General features: G+C 47.7%; 1 protein-coding gene across 4 annotated transcripts in view; it reads left to right on the forward strand.

Moving 5' to 3' along the window:
- The first annotated feature begins 432 nt into the window (after positions 1 to 432).
- The window catches only part of NFATC1 (nuclear factor of activated T cells 1), a 140,887-nt gene continuing 123,719 nt past the window's right edge, over positions 433 to 17,600 (forward strand). For 2 of the 4 annotated variants that reach the window (XM_035126467.2, XM_035126466.2), the window contains exon 1: positions 14,392 to 14,784. In XM_035126467.2, coding sequence (XP_034982358.1) covers positions 14,697 to 14,784 — 88 coding nt within the window. In that variant the 5' untranslated portion in view covers positions 14,392 to 14,696. Of the gene's footprint in view, positions 1,018 to 14,391; positions 14,785 to 17,600 lie in introns of those variants that run through there. The other 2 variants (XM_035126468.2, XM_035126469.2) reach the window with 2 other exon arrangements.

The following is a 17,600-nucleotide window of genomic DNA, read 5'->3' on the forward strand; positions in this document are numbered from 1 at the left end:
TTTTCTCAGCCTAATGATTTCAACATGCGTAGTCCCTCTCCGCTGCTCTCTCCAGCCCCTCTTCCTCCCACCTTTATTGATCTGCGGCTCACATTTCTTAGACACCAGGTCCCCCGCGCACCCAACTTCGGGGATAGATAGAATCGGTTAGGTGGGTGCTGTGGGTCGCAGCCTCGACGGTGGTGAAGATCTGCCTGCTCAGCAGAATCCGGTGGAGGTGGAGCGGAGCGAGAGTGGGGTCCTCCTCTAGGACTTTTCTTCCAGCTTGCAGCGCTCTTCTCTGCTGGCCTGGCTGGTTGACTCCTTCGCCAGGCAGCTGAGAGGAGCTCTCAGGACCCGTGACATCACGGGGCTCTGGGCGGAGAGAGGGGCTGGGAGGGGGAAGGAGGGAGGGGGGTGTTTTCCAGCTTTAAAAAGGCAGCAGTCACCGAGCAGCCGTGCGTCAGAGAGAGACTTAGAGACTCTGCAAACTTTCCTGATCAAAATAAACCCCGGCCCTGAATAAGACACCAGGAGAAGGGAGGGAGAGCGCGTGTGAGTAACTTCCTAAGCGCTCTCTCTCGCTCCTCTTTGGGGCAGGATCCCTTGCGCCTGCCCTTACCACCCCTCCTTCCCTTCCCTTCTCTCCCCACGTCCCACTCGACGCTAATTTCAATGTCATCTGCTTAGGATCCAGCTTTATTCTGTTAAAAAAACAACAACTCCTCCCCCCGCCCAGTGCGCGCCTTTGACTTTCCAAATTCCGTGGCAAGAGGGAAACACCAGCTTGGAGTCTCCATTTAATACCTTTGGAGACGCGCGCTGTGCTACGTGGGCGTGAAGACACGCGCGCGCGAGAGGATCTACCTTCTTCCCTCTGCCTCCACCTCACTTTCTCTCTTTTTGTGCTGAGCGGATGCCAAGCGGCGATCCTCTGAACGAAATCCTCTTGGCGCCTCGAGATCCAGCCCAGTGGTGAAAGGGAAACTTTCGGTGCGCGTCCGTCCCATCGCAGCAGCATGAAATCGGCAGAAGAAGGTAAAGTACCGCTCGTGGCTCGCTCTCCCCGAGCCGCTTTCTCTCCTCCCCATGCAGATTCTTTTTTGCCTTTTCTGACATTTTTGCTGCTGTTGCTTCTGTGGAGAGCCGCGCCAAGGGAAACCCGGGCAGGCGCCGGGCTGTGTGCGCGCGCGTGCGCGTGTCTCTCTCTGTGTGTACCGGCAGGAGGGCCTGGCTGGCGGCTGCGCTTGGGAGGAGGGAAGCGGTGTCCCCCTGGTGTTTCCCCAAAGCAGCCTTCAGTTGTTGTTTTTTCTCCTCCTCCTTTTTCGTTTTGCCTGCTGCGACTTCTTGCCAATAGGTGTCTCCTCTCCCTCTCTGAACTTGGCCTTGGGCGCTGCGAGATCCTTGAGCTCAAGGCGGAGAGGGAGAGGCTGCCCCCCCACTCTTTTAATTTTTATTCTAAGGGGCATCGCCGGAGTCCCTTGGGGTGGGCTGGCTGACTATCTGCCGGCTGATGCGTGTGGGCAGGCGCCTTGCTTACGCGGGATGTGCAACAGAGCAATGCTTATGTTATGGGAGCCGGTGGAAAGGGATCGGAGGGGTGGAGCAGCCTCCTTCTGAAACCAAAGGAATCCCAGGACACAGTGGAGTTCTCAGAGTATGCGGCTGCCTCTGTGCATTGTGCGCGCCGATGTTTTACAGAGTTAACAGTGTGCAGAACCAATCCAGCCCTTCAAATTACTTCTAACCACTAAATGCTAGCATTTAATAGCGCCGGCTGGGGTAGGAGGAAGCCGAGGTCTGACAGAGCACACACCCTGCTCTAATTAAAACCGTTTTACCGTTCTCGATTTCTAAAGTCTAGGAATACTTTCAAACCTTAAGAAAAGACGCTAGTCTCCTCCCCTTCCCGAACTTCTTTCAAAAATGGTCTGTTTGTTTCCTTGGTTCGGCTACCTCCATCTTTCTCCCCTCGTTGTTGTCTTGTTGTGGAGATTCAAGAAACTTTAATAAAATGGCCTTTGGATAAACTGCATTGCAGAAAAGCAAAGGTAACTCACTGTTCTAGAGTAGTTCCATGGGCTTCCTTAAGATTCCAAAACAACTGGTTTCGTGGGAAGTTGCCTTATAGCAATTCAGAATGTTTGGTCCATCTAGCTTAGCACTGTCTACCTACTACATGGACTGGCAAAGACTCTCTCAGGTTGTCAGGAAAGGCTTTTTGCCAGCCCTACCTGGAGATGCCAGGTATATTGAACATGAGACTTTCTGCACGGAAAGCATGTGGTCGACCACTGAACTGCAACACTTCCCAGAAGAACGTAACAGTGTTCTATTTATTTCATATAATTTTTATATTGCTTGCTCAAAGCAGTAAAAGAATAAAACGACAAAACCAGTTTAAACCACCATTTAAAACATCAAAATAATTAAATTCAGCAGTAAGTGATAAAACAGATCAATACACATGTAAACTTTCCACATGTATGGGTAGGGTTGTCCAAACAGAAACATTTTTTTCCAAGCACTGAAAACAGTGAAGGCGCCTTACCTGATGCCAAATGGCAGCGATTTTCAGTAACCCCACCTACAAACCAGTTAAACTACTAGAGCAATTGGATTTAAACACAACCCTATGCATATTCACTCAGAATTCATGGTCGTGGTCAATAGGGCAATAAGTATGCAAAAGATTGCACCCTTCACTTGCACTCCACTTTTTATAACATCTCTGTTAAAGGCAACAGGTAAGGAGCTACATCCTAGACCTGAACATTTGCTACCTTAGTGACCATCATAGGACTTACTTCAAATTAATGTGGAATGCACTTTTGCACAGGGGTGTCTACGATTGTACTCTTACTTGCAAGTGATTCCTGATGCTCCGAAGGGAAATCAGCTCAATGGAAAGCTGCAAGTCAGAGCATGCTTACTCAAAAGTCATCCCAACTGATCTCACTGGGACTTACATCTGAGAGAATACGTTTAGGATCAAGGTCCAATGAGGCTCATTTCATGATTAGGATTAGGGGGAAATTAGTTTAAAGTGCTTCAGTTTCCAAATAGTCTGTTGAATGACAATTAAAGGAGCAATCCAATGCACAAGAAACGGACACGAAGCAAGACAGTGTAAGTTCAACCGGCGTAAAGTTACACCAGCTCCAACCTCATTCAGCAGCTGAGTTGCTCCTGGGTTGGCAGGTCATGTGACTGAGCTGAACAGTCTTAGGTTCCCTCCTAAATCTCACTCCCACCACTACCCCAGCCCCTCTTTGGGGACTTATACTGGCCTCAGCTCAGCTGGCTGAGCCTGGACTGAGCTGGCATGAACAAGTTAATTGAGTCATATATTCTGCAGAGCCAGGGAATATCATCTGAGCCTGGCTGTCTGAACCAGAGATCCACTGCATCTGAAGCTGCTCATCTCATAGGATTGCCCCCTTAAGTGTACTATTGCAATAGGGTGGTGCTGTGGTCTAAACCACAGATCCTAGGGCTTGTTGATCGGAAGGTTGGTGGTTCAAATCCCTGTGACAGGGTGGGCTCCCATAGCTCGGTCCCAGCATCTGCCAACCTAGCAGTTTGAAAGCACGTCAAGTGCAAGTAGATAAATAGGTACCACTCTGGCGGGAAGGTAAACAGCATTTCCGTGTGCTGCTCTGGTTCGCCAGAAGCAGCATAGTCATGCTGGCCACATGACCTGGAAGCTGTACGCCGGCTCCCTTGGCCAATAAAGTGAGATGAGCGCTGCAACCAGAGTCGTTCGCAACTGGACCTAATGGTCAGGGGTCCCTTTACCTTTTACTGTGCAGTAGCCAACTATTTTAAAAGGCAGGAAGAAGCAAATGTCACCTCTAAATTGCCTTAAATAATAGATCAAGACAATTCTTTCATACCATGAACATTCAAAAAAACCAATTATCACTTGATATACTAATATGTAAACTATGTATTTAAAGTTATTGGAGTATTATATCATATGGTCATATATTGCATGGGGGTGCCAACTTGAACAAAATATTGGCCGGGAGGGCAGGTAACTCCTGCTCCACATAATCAATTACAAGACACAGCACACTTGCACACTATTTGAAAGGCAATGACCATTAACTTTGGTGGGCCCGGAGGCAAAGGGCCCTCAGCCTCCAGGAGTTGGCTCCTATGTATTACATAGATCAGTGTTTCCCAACCAGTGTGCCTCCAGATGTTTTGGGACTACAACTCCCATCATTCCTGACCACTGGTCTTGCTAGCTAGGGATGATGGGAGTTGTAGACCCAAAACATCTGGAGGCACACTGGTTGGGAAACACTGACATAGATAGCTAATGATTCTGCACAGTACTATATTGTATAGAAAGAGCTATCACTGTTCCTTTTAAAAAATGAGATCTTCCTTTGAGCTGTAACTTATTTTTTATAATGCCACCTCTACTTCAATGGGACCTGCTCCTGTGAATATAGGAGTGAAGCCCTCTATCTGTTTAGGCAAGTGAAATGAACTTCACAGCTTCTTGCATGAGACTTAGCACAGCTCTGAATATCTTTGTAATATTTCAAGCTTTCTTTTTTCAAATAAGGCTTCTGGCTTGAAATAACCTTTGCTTTGATATGTGTAGTGTTCCTAAAAAAATGATGCCAAGACTTAAGTCTGTGGGCTCATTTACACCAGCCTTCTACAACATGGTACCTTCCAGATGTTTTGGACTCCAGCTCCCATCAACCCTGACCATTGGGCATTGATGACTGGGGCTGATGGAAGTTGGAGTCCAACAAGACCTAAAGGCTACCAGGCTGAGGAAGGCTGAAAACACAATCATGTTAACTGACATTCATCGTGATTTTCACGGAAGATCTAAGTTACAGATGTTTGCTTGAGATGGCTGAGTAGCTCCCTTTATAGCTGCATACCCTCTGTTGTACATCACTGTTTGGTATATGATTGTCTGCATTCTCCTTTGGAAGGCCTGTACAGTTTTGAACCATTAAAATGAGCTCAATAAACCTTCCCAATTGTCACTGTCTGCCTAGAACTGCAAAGCTTGGGGATGGTCTGATAGTTTGCTGGTGCTCAGCTTGGCCAATAATTAGTTGTGCAGGCTTCTCCCTCAGGCTTGTACGCATATGAAGCCATTAAATCAAGGAAAACATGACAACTGGCACATATATTTGCATGTTGGCTAACAGAGGTTTAAAGGCTGCCAGGAAAGAAGAAAGACAATAGCTTCTAGTGCAGTCAAAATGGCTGAACAGAAGATAGAAAGACAAACATTCAAATATTATACAAACGAGTCTATTTTCATCACATGTTGAGCACATAATTCCTGCCTGTGATGTAGCTGTTAAAAGCAAAAGCTCCTTGCTGGAAGCACAACTATGTGACCCCCTAGTTCTTGGGTATGCAATAAGTTTGATCCATTGACCTTAGGTATTTCAAGACCCACTGAAGTATTTCAAGCAATATTTGCTGCACAAACTTTGTAAAATGATGCTACAGGGGACTGGGATGCACTACTAGCAGCAAACAACACTGGGCTGCAGCTTCCCGTTTTTTTTTTTTTCTAGAGTTCCCCAGATTGCTTTACTCTGTGCGCCAATTCCAGCAACACATTGCTCTCTACTAGCCCTTTGTCTCTTTTTAACACGACAAAACTCTAATCTAATAATGAACCTAAGAGGACTTTTAAAATCACTTTGGTTCTTGATGAAGTCGTTGGCTACAGTGTCCAAAACCTTCTCTGCATTTTAATGCTGCAACAGTTTCATTTGTTTCCTCACAATGAGACTCTCTAGCTTGCGTGGGTATATTTGCATGCTCACTTGGTTGTTGTTGGCTCAGTGTTTTTAGTGCTCAGCAGATCTCTTCGATTCATCCTGCAAACAGCCTGAACCAAATATGATCCGGCAAGCATATGTTGCTAAGTCACCTATGCATGTCACACTTCTGTTTGAGAGATGCTAAATATTATCACCAACTTTCAAAAGAAGCAAAAGCTTTCCCCCTTTCTCATTAACCTACGTCTCAACTTTGGACATACCGTACTGGTATGTCTCCTATGCAGGTAGAGATGAGTGCAGAATGAAATTGCAGCAACCTCATAGTTATGCCTGCTTTGCAGGTGCGTGAATTGTGGAGGGCATTAAGGCAAAATTGTCCCAAGACTTGCTTAACCCACTGAGGCAGCCGTTTCTCTCTTATAAATTATTTTTGATTTTGATTTTTCTTTAAAAGACTCCATGATGGTTTGCAAAATCTGGCGGGTGCAGGGAATGCTTCACTGGAGAAAGGGGAAGTACCACTTGCCTTGAAGGAGTCTGTGGCGCATCCCCTCCTTAAAAATACTTCCTTGGACCCAGATGTGTTGAATCATTATTGCCTAGTGACTAATATCCCCTTTTGGGGGTAAGGTGCTCAAGAGGATTGTAGCAGCCGGTGGGTCCCACCACTGGGAAGCCTCCTGCCTATTGTCCTGCCTGTTCATAACACCAGGAAGGCTGGGAAAGGCCTCTGGCTGAAAACTTGGAGGGTCAGGGTTGACGATACAAGCTGCAGCAACCAATGACTCAGTATAAGACAGTTTCTCAAGTTCCCTGGGTAGACGGCCATTATTACCGCTTTGTTCCTGATATTCATTTAGTGTTCGTAGGCATCTTTGGGTTCTAAGAGCTGCATTGCACAACAGTTTTCCGAAAATTGCTTCCAATATTTCATTGTCTGTTTCTGTACTCACTTGTTTCCATAGATGAATCTTGTTCAATGGAAACGCACACGCATGTGCGCACACATACACTGTGAACATAAATTCTTACTGTATTTTGACCTTAACTTTCAGATATGGGTGCAGTATTTGGGGGTGAGGCTTCTTCAGTTAAATGGAATGGGAGTTCCTGTGCCAGTAGTGGTGCTGTTGCGTTCCTTCACTTTTAAATATTTAAAACGAAGACTAGAAATCAAATTGACTAAAAACAGAATGAGAAAAGGGGAGAAACTGTGAGACAAAGGCGCTTATTCTCCCACCCTTCATTTATTTCGGTTCCTCTCCTGCCCCCTCAAATTCCTATTAAAAAATTGCCATGATGATTCTGATCTTCCGGATGGTAGTTTAAAAACTGATGCCAAGTCCTTTAAAAAAAATGCCCTGGTGATTCAGCCTAGCAAACTTTTAACAAACAGCTGGGATCCAAGAAGAAATCGAAAGGCAGGGAAAGCTGGTACATTTCACAACGTAGTTTGTCTTGCCAATCGGCGGTGCAGATGTGCCTCTTAAATCAACAACAACAACCTCTTTCATTCAAAGCCAGGTCTCACTCACTCACAAACACACCCTTGCCCAACATCAGAGTGCCTAGCTAGTTCCTTGTCAAGATGCCTGGGTAACTTATTTGCTAAGAATGTTTGAAGCAACAGTGTAAAGGAGCCAGCAGTGACTGCCACCAGTTCAGTATCAGATTCTGCAAACTGCCAGGGGGAACGGACGGACCAGGAGCAGATGTTTGCCAGAGCAGTGTAAACCGTAATAGAAAATGTGTAAGGCAATATAGTACTTTGTTATGGAAAGTAGGGAGAAGGGAGAAGCATACTGGATCTTATGGAAAAAAATGTTTTTTTTCCTGGCACTCTTTGATGGACTTTTCAGCCATCATCCTGGAAAATGGGATTCCCAGAGTCTATAGAGGAATACCATTTCCATAACTGCTTTTAAAAACTATTCCTTTGAAATATAGCCTTGAAGATCTGGGAGCTCCGTAGTGCTGGCTTCTGGGACGGTGAGGTCATTTGCATGTTGCAGACTTTAAAACTATCTTGGCTAAAGGGAAACACTGTATTTTTCAAGCAGGCAATTAAAGCCTTGTTTATAAAAAACCTCATTTTTAAAGATTTAATTACAAGCCAAGCAATGCAAATAACAGCTTCTTGTTAAAGGGGTGGGGGAAGCAACTACTTTGGGCTGTGGTCCTAAAGACACTTACTGTGCGGCACTCCCACTAAATTACTGGATCAGGGTTTACCAAACCTGGGTCTCAAGCTGTTTTTAGACTACAATTCCCATCAACCCTGACCACTGGTCCTGCTATCTAGAGATGATTGGCATTGTAGTCCAGCAGCAGCTGGAGACTTACGTTTGGGAATCCCTGTACTGGATTATTCCAGAATTATTTCAGAGTGAGTGTGAGTACTGTCTGTGGGTGCTAGGAGCTAAAATTATAGACTGGAAGGGGTACAGGTCTGGTGAGCAATAGGAATATTGGTTGGAACATATGATCTTCATGTCTGCCCTAGTCTTTTGTTTATTGTTCTGGGCATTATTCTGGGCTTTAATTAATGACAGCACATTTTATAATGTGAAGTCCCAGTGTTTGGGAACATACATTTTAATTAGTACATTGTATGGATGTCTGTTGTTATTAAAATTCTTTTTTCTCGTGTGATTTATGTAACAATTGGCACCACTGGGTGGTAGTAATATGTGGTAATAATGATGACTGCTAATGCTATTCACTCTCCCCTCCCAGAAGATTGGTGATCCTTAGCAAATGGGGTGCCAGAAACAGCTTGAAGGGAAATGTATGTTTAGCCTGATCCACAAATCCCTTGAACTCAAGCTCTCAGATCTAAGCTGCACTAGTGTAATGGAAGCCAAAGACTTGAGTTGAACCGCCTTGTGGATCGCAACCTAGCAGCCCATTCCTAAAACTTGACTACTGCAAGGTCAGGCAGTGCAACCCCCCCCCAAAACCCAACCCCACCCCAAATACACCGTTACACAATGTAAGGACTAAAAAAAAATGTACTGGGTGAGCTTAAAATAAGACCCAGCAGGTGAAGATTTGAAACCCAGGTTCAGCTGACCTTGGTTGCAACACAACTTGCTGTTATTTCATAGCATATGAACGCAACGTATCTGCAGGCAATTCCCCTTCCTTTCCCAGAGGGTCTTGTTGGTTGGAATCAAAAGTGGGGTGCTTGCAAGCTCTGGATCAGCTATTCTCACAATTGCCAGCCCACTCAGACAAGCAGCTGCCATTCATCCTCAAGGCTTCATCATGTGTCAGTCAGCCAAGAAGATACAAGTGCATCCTAATCAGTGTGCTCTGGGAAACTGGAAACCTTTGTCGATTAGACTGTTGTCTGCCAGTGGAATGAAATACAAACCTTATCACTTGCCAGGTCCCCTGGTGACTGTATCAGACTTTTTTAGCTGAACCCCCCCATTCCTTTTGCCTTCCAAAAGGATGTGTTGTTTATGACATTAAGCCTAGTTAGTTTGCTATTGCTTTTTTTTCTTTGTAGGAGGTTAGGCAGAAGAGGTGAAGAAAAGCAATGTGAGAGATGCAAGTCTTTCCACCAAAAAGTGTGTGCATTTTTTTTGGGGGGGGGGTAAGTAACATTCAGAAATCATCAACTGGAACAACCCTACTTCCTTGGAACTACAAACCCTTCTAAGGACCCATTCACAGCACTTTTTCTAAACAGGAAGTCGAGTCAGCCATAGTTTATTTATTTTCTAGTAAATTTGTTATGTTGAACTTGCCTCGTAAACATCTCAGATTGAAGAGAAGGAAAAATCCGTGGGCGCAAATCATTATTTTATCAGCTGCTTCCCAATTTTCGAACAGAAATGTTATTCTCCAAGGAAAGCTGTTCAAAGTAAGTTATCAAAAATGCAATCCTGTCCTGCTTGCTCCAGATGGAATTCCTTGGTTCAACAGTACCACTCGGATTTACTGTTCATAGAAAAGTTGTTTTCCCTCACATTTGTGGGTGCTTGATGATGGATGGCATTTGTGCAGCTGGTTAAGCATGACAAAATTACTGCAAAGGCCAGCTTGGGCTGACTTCAGTGCATAAAAACGGGTCATGCGATTGACCTGGAAGCCAATGTGTCCACACCGAAAGAAAGCAAAATGTATCTTTGAGCACTTAATCATCCAGGTCTGGTGACCTAGCAAAATATAGTTCAGAGTAAATAACAGTGGTTGAGGAAGAGAGAAAAATGCGTTTGCAGGTGCCAACAGCAACAACAACAACAATTGGTGTTAAGGAACAGCCCTTACGTATTTCATTTGCATTTAAATTTTAATTCCCAAGAATGCTTCCGCAAGAGATCACCATGATAAAAATTCATCACATGAGAGGAACACAGGACAAAAGCCCAGGTGCCTGCTTATAGGCTGCAGGTAGATATGCCAGAATTCTTGGATTCTCTCTATACCCATATCTAAGTGGCAGGTAGGCATCCTCAGAAAATGACAATACACCATGCTCCCCAAAAGCAGACATTAGTCCATCCAAAATTCCTGAAGCAGATTTAAAGTTCACAAGTTTTCTCTTGGAGTTGTAACGTGCATCTCATGGAGGGTGAGTCTATCAATGGCGACTAGTCATGATGGAGTCTGTGTCCTGCCTCCATAGTTCAGTATGCTTCTGAATACCAGTTCCTGGGAAACCCAGTAGGAGAGAGTGCTCTTGTCCTACTTTCAGGTTTCCCGCAGGCATCTGGCTGATGACTGTGAGAACAGGATGCGGGACTAGATGGACCAGCTGGTTCTTCTGACATTCATATATTCTTATCACATTTTTGAAAGTTTTGAGACACCTGCAGTTGCCTTCAGACACAGGTTGGACTCACAAATGTGTCTCTTAGGAGCATTTAATATGGACCAGTTGTCTCCCAGATGTAAACCGTCTTTCAAAACACAACCTTGTTCCCCTCCCACAATTTAGTTCTAACATGTGCGTTGTACATACGTAACTTCTAAAGAAACCCAGATGAGATGTAATGCTGGAAGACAAGGCTGTCTGTCCCATGCAGGCTGTTTCAGGTGGTGAAATCCAGAGGGATATATGATGAGAAGGCAGGAACAGATGTCTGAATGAGGCTTCTTGAAACGTCGGGCTGTAGCGTGCTGGAAGGAGGCACTTTTTGGTGCTTCCATGGGCAAAACATTTTAGGCCAGCACTGTTGAAAGGGTTGCACCCTTGTTTAACTTTGCAACAGACACAGGCATTCTCGTGACTAGCGTTAGGGAAATTGGCAGAATGTTCACACACACACACACACACACACACACACACACACACACAAGTACGTCTGATTCTTGCATGCTTTTGGAGGCACGAGTGTGTCCACTGTTTCTGGCTACAGCGGAAGCAACACTCCGAGCCAATTCCTATGGCCTGGCTGAGACTGTAGGCTGTAGGTTGAATGGATCGGTGTGCAGCCCATTCAGTTGACAAGCACTGCCACCTTCACAAAGACGTGCAATGTGAAATGGTGCCCCTAACAAAGTACCTGTGGGTTTGCCTTTATGGTGTGAAGTAAATGCCCGACAGCTTCATTGCCCCCTGCCCCCCAGGACTACCATTGCTAGAAACAAAATGTTAACACATGGCTGCGGCAGGGTGTCCCCTGTAAGATGTGTCCCGACTCCTGGCCAATTTACTTTTACCTCCAAACCTTGAGGGAGCCATTTGGATTTCCCCCCCCTAGGCAGCAAGTGCATTGCTAAGCAATGAGGACAAAAGAAAAGAAAAGAGAAAAAAGAAAAGAAAAAAGAAAAGATATGGCTGGTTTTTTTGTTTTGTTTTACTTTCACCCCCGTTGCCATAAAACCGAGGGGGATTCCCCCCCCCACTCCTCATTTGTTATTTTAATTGTACCTGGTTATCTAAAACAGCTTTTATTCCACCCCCTGGCTTGCCTAAGAGGGCTGCATGCTGCTCCTAGCTCCAGCGCTGCCACCCCCACCACCTGCCCTGGCTCTGGGCACCAAATACCAGACGTGAGTTTCAAGAGTTGGCAACTTTTGGCACCAACATGCCTCAGGTTGTTGGCTGGCTTCTTGGGGCTATGATTGATAACCCTCTTTTCTTTGGAATAACTTGGTGTGTGGGTTTGGTTCACACCATTCCTGCATGTTTTGTTCCGCAAGAACTTCCGCTCTCTTTTGAACAAGTTGTGATCTGGGTTGTAGGTGTGGGCTTTTCGGGCTTGGGTTATTTGTACTCTCTCACCTGCTGTCTCTGAGATGGGCCAAAGCTTCATGGATCTACTTTAGGTTGCCATCATGTTTGCCCTTTGATGAACGTGAAGAACAAAACACAGGGTCTATAGAAAAGAGGGCAGGGAGAAGGGCTTCAGTATCTCCTCCACGATTGGCTGTTGTGGGCTAATATCCTCTGGGTATTTTATTATTTGTTTTTTTTCAGTGCATATCTTGCCCTTTCTCCAGAAGCCCAGGAATGATCAAGCAGTAAAAATGTCCACTGTTGTAGGGCCCCTCTAGACTGGTGTTTTATTGTGGGTATATTGTACAACATGTTAATGACCCAATAGTAGTATTTATTGGTTTAATTTTTATACCACCATTCACCCGAAGATCACAGGGCAGTTCACAACATTAAAATACATAAAAATACAAGATGAGAAGACAAACAAGAACACACACACACACACATAATAATAATAATAATAATAATAATAATAATAATAATAATAATAATAATTGTACTCTGCCCATCTGGCTGGGTTGCCCCAGCCACTCTGGGCGGCTTCCAACAGTTTTAAAATACATTAAAATGTCACACATTAAAAACTTCCCTGAACAGGCTGCCTTCAGAGTCTTCTAAATGTCAGGTAGTTATTTATCTCTTTGACATCTGATGGGACGGCGTTCCACAGGGCGGGTGCCACTACCGACAAGGTCCTCTGCCTGGTTCCCTGTAGCTTTGCTTCTCACAGTGAGGGAACCGCCAGAAGGCCCTCAGAGCTGGACCTCAGTGTCCGGGCAGAATGATGGGGGTGGAGACACTCCTTCAGGTATACTGGGCCGAGGCCATTTAATAAATTTAATAAAACAGAAAGAAACTGCAAGAAGTAAGGTTGCAGGGAACCAGGCAGAGGGCCTTCTTGGTAGTGGCTCCTGCCCTGTGGAACACCCTCCCACATGGGCGTACCCAGGATCAAAACTAGGGGGGGGGCAAGGGGAGGGGCCAAGGCACGGAAGGGGAGGGGCCACAAAGTGGGTGGGAACAGCGAACTCGCGCTCCGCTGGGCTGTGCCCCTCCATAGAAGCAGGGCTGGTGGGCGGAGGCGGAGCCCAGCCCAGCGGAGCGCGAGTTCAGCGTTCCCGCCCGCTGCACCGCGCTCTCTGGTTCCCCGCCGCGCTTGGCCTTGCCTGAGGGCGCGCCGGGGAGCTGGAGGGAGGGCGCAGCGCGGCGGGCGGGAACGGCGAACTCGCGCTCCGCCGGGCTGTGCCCCTCCCTAGAAGCAGGGCTGGTGGGCGGAGGCGGAGCCCAGCCCAGCGCGAGTTCGGCGTTCCCGCCCACCGCGCCGCGCTCCCTGGTTCCCCGCCACGCTTGGCCTTGCCTGAGGGTGCGCCGGGGAGCTGGAGGGAGGGTGCGGCGCGGCGCGGCGGGAATGGCGAACTCGCGCTCCGCCGGGCTGTGCTCCGCCTCTGCCCACCAGCCCTGCTTCTAGAGTAGGGCAGCTGCCCTAACTTGCCCCGTGGTGGGTACGCCCTTGCCCTCCCATCAGATGTCATAGAAATACTGAAAACAACTTTTAGAAGACATCTGAAGGCAACCCTGTATTGTGAAATTTTAAAAGACTAATGTTTTACCATTTTTATGTGCTGTAAGCCACACAGAGTGGCTGGGGAAACCCAGCCAGATGGGTGGGGTATGATGATGATGATGATGATGATAATCACATTTAAAAAGCCATGGATTGTTAATTAGCCAAAGGTTTGGTCATAGAGGAAAAATATGTAACTAAGGTGCCAATTGAGCCTCCCTGGAGAGAGCATTCCACACCACAGAAAAGGCCGATTTTCAAGTTGTCGCCCTCCAGACGTCTCATGGATGAGGCATCGAAGAAGGGCTTAAGATGATGATCACAGGGTCCAGATCAAAGAATGTACTCTTCTTTTTGGAAGGGAATAGTCATTTCATAAAATTTCGACGCCTCCGCAAAGGAGTTATGCCTTTGGATATGCATCTGCGGGAAAATGCCCGATTGCTAAGATGTAAGGCAACTTTCAGACCACATCACCAAGACCATTGGGGTTGTGGAAGAGAAAGACTCACCAAGGCACCTGTACATGAAAGGGTGGTGGTGGTGCAGAGAGAAATGGAAGCAAATAAAACTGCAGCCAACTTGAAAGGGAGAAGGAGGTAGACCCCCCTCCCCCTCCCCACCCAGGAGCCTAACTCGGACAGGTGGCCGCGGCAGAGGAGACGAGAGGCCAGCGTCCCTCTCCTGGCTGCACCCCCCTCCCCGGGCCTGTAACCCGAGCAGAGAGGGTTTATTTTAAAAAAAGAGGAACCAGCCAGCGAGCGAGAGCGCGAGGCGGGCAGAGCAAGTGGCTTGTTGATGTTTCCGGGTGTAGATCAACAAAGGCAGGGGGAGGATCCCGCAGACAAGCAGAGATCGGGCGATAAGCGAACGCGCGCCCCAGGCTCGCGTTACAGCCGCCCAGGAGGGGCCGCGCCGCCCCGGGACCTGCAGCCAGCCAGCAAGCAAGCAGGCAGTTCCCGGGTAGCTTTGCCCGGCGCGGAGGTCAGCGCGACCCCCAGGCCTGTCCAGAGGCGGCGGCGGAGGCTCCTCGCTCGCTGGCGCGGCAACAGGTGTCCGGGGCTGCGGCAACTTTCCCCCCGCGCCGTCGGAGAAAGAAGAGGTTGCTGCTGCTGCCGCTGCTGCGTCTCCCCCCCAAGCCATGACCAGCCTGGAGGAGGAAGAGCCCGAGTTCGATTTCGATTTCCTCTTCGAGTTTAACCAGAGCGATGAGGGCGCCGGCAGCAAAGGTGGGTGGCGAGGCAACGGCGTCCGGGCTCCTGGGATCTAAGGGGGGGGGGAGAGGAGAGGTTAGTTTATTTGCAGCGCGTTAAATATAGCGGTTCTTCTGGGACGGAGGAAGAACGGTCTTCACCAGAGGCGGAGCCGAGGGAGGGAGCCATCTGGAGGCGCCTCCCGTGGCTGCGATGGAAGCGTCTCTCTCCTTTCCCCTAAGGGACGGGACGGGTCAGCTCGGATCAAGCGAGCAGAGTTTCCCCGCTGGAAATGGGAGGTGGTGGGCACTCTTGACTCCTTCCCTTGGAAGTTTTTAAGCAGAGCATGCAAACTTGGATTAGTTGAGATTCCGGCATCGCAGGGGGTTGGACTTGATGACCCTTGGGGTCCCTTCCAACTCTAAGGTTCTAGGAGGTTGCCTGTTGCGAAATAGGTGGTGGTGGTGGTGCTGTCTCAGGGTAATGTGACCTCCTTTTCTCACCCGTGTAACCTTAAAAAGAAGAAGTAAGAATGGAAAAGTGAAAAGTAGAATTCAGGTTTCACTGATGCGTGTTGAGAAGCCTTTGCAGATGTGTGTGGCTAGAAGGAGTAAAGGCAAAGCAAGTGTCTTTTTGCGGAAAGGCCCTCTCTTGGATGGAGCATCTAGGAGAGCCTGCTGAATCTGGCCAATGGCCCATCTAGGCCAACGTCCTGTTCCCAAATAGTTGCTGGTGAGAAAAAGAGCGTGCTCCCCTTCTGTGGTTTCCAGCAACTGGGATTCAGAAGCATTTGCCACCTGTGTGGCTGCTGTGAGGTCAGTGGGATAAAAGTGATCAAGGCACGTGGCAGCGAGCTGCCTTCTGTGCTGGAGAGTCAAAGGGCTTGACAGGCTGGAGGGTCAAAGAGGCTGAAGAAAGAGTAAGGGGAGTGGGAGGGAAATGCCACGTAAGGCCCTGAGCTAGGGCAGCCTGTGCTTTGGGATGGGCTGTAGAGCAGATTTTACACTTTGGTTACACCAGTGCTATTTTCCTAGAAAAAGAGGTGCTAGAACTCACCATGAACTCTTAGAATGTTCTCTTAGAATGGCAATGGTGCCCACATCAAACCCTAGTGTCACACAGGGTGGAGCTGGGCATAGCAATTAAACAAATCACCATCATAGTCCTTGTCAATTATTTGTATGCCACCTTCTTATAGTCAAAACCAAATATATATACTTCTCTGCATAGTCATTTGTGTACTCTGAGCATGCTCAATAGGAACCTTTGGCTAGAAGACATGGGAGGATCTTAAAGATCTCAGGAACAGACTGGAAAGAAACAGACTGGAAAGAAACAGGAAAGAAACTGGAAAGAAACAGTCTGTCTCAGGAACAGACTGGAAAGGGAAATTGCTGAATTGGAAATCATTACCAAGCTTAAAACCATGGAAGCACCTGGGATGAATAGAGATATCGGATTCTTATCTCATTATGCATGATCAAGCTTTCTTTAGCACCTCAGCCCAGGACTAATTGCAGCCATCAGCAGCCATTAACACCCATCTACAGGTTTACCACTCCCATCAGCCCATCTCCCATTCCCACCCACCCCCACCACCCTCTGTATATATATAGGGTCTGACACTTCTGTTTCTAGTGTATCTGAAGAAGTGTGCATGCACACGAAAGCTCATACCAAAATATAAACTTAGTTGGTCTTTAAGGTGCTACTGAAGGAATTTTTTTATTAAAGATCTCAGCTTGGGGAAACTTGAGTTGGTCCTTGCATCAGTCTGGGAACAGAAGGGCCCTTGAAGACAGTCCTTGATGAAAGGTTCCCAGCAATACTACTCAAGCCCAGCAGTTGCAGGAAGCCTCTGGGGCCAGCCTCTTTCCTGATTGCTCAGCTCGAGAAGTTCTGTGGGGGTGGGGGGGTTGTTTGCCATATGCTGCTTGAAGGAGGAGGGACTGGTGATGACTGCGTGAGGATTCAGTCCTCGCAAACAGCTTGAATGTAAGCAGCAGCAGCCTCCCCATCCCCCATCCTGAGAAATTAGCCATCACTTTTCTGTGGAATTCTGTGGATACATAGGAGTAAGTATCTGGGTTCCACTGGCAGTGTGACGCCTTACAGTTCAGCCAGTTACAGCATAAGCATGTATTTCCCCAGGAAAAAAGTACTAATGAGTTATGAGGTGGTCTGAGAACTGCCTTTTACAATTCAGATAACTATCACATGCCCCCACACGCCAAAACTCCCCCAAAAGTACTATCATCACCAAATCATGTTAATCATATGAAAATAGAATAAGAGTGCAATCCTATAGCATTATCCACCAGGACGAGTGGTTTAGGACAGTGGTGTCACGGGGTGAGGCGGGGGGTGGGGCGCCCCGGGTGCCATTTTGGGAGGGTGACAAGAAGGCACCCCGCGGAGTGCTCGCCCCGCCGCCCCCGGTCGTGGCAGCGTGAGCAGCCATCGCACTGCCGCAGCCACATGTGGAGGATCCTCCGTTTGCGGCTGCAGCCGCAAGCAGAGGATCCTGCCACTGTCTGTACGGCGTTCAAGCAGCTCCGGCGGCAAAATGCTATGTACAACACATGCACGGGGTCACATGCATGCGCTGTATGTAGCGACGCCGCACATGTGCTGTACATAGCGGGTTGCTGCTGGCGCCACTCAAGCACCGTATGGATGGCAGTGGGATCCCTCCGTCGCCGCTACAGCTGCAACCGCTACGTACAACACATGCACGGTATCATACACATGCGCTGTACATAGCGACGCTGCACATGCGTCCTACGCAGCGGCATCATGCATGCATCGTACGTAGTGTCTGTTGGCCTTCTTTCACCCCTGGTTTAGGATCC

This window comes from Zootoca vivipara, chromosome 8 (assembly GCF_963506605.1).
Source record: "Zootoca vivipara chromosome 8, rZooViv1.1, whole genome shotgun sequence".
Taxonomy (NCBI): Eukaryota; Metazoa; Chordata; class Lepidosauria; order Squamata; family Lacertidae; genus Zootoca; species Zootoca vivipara.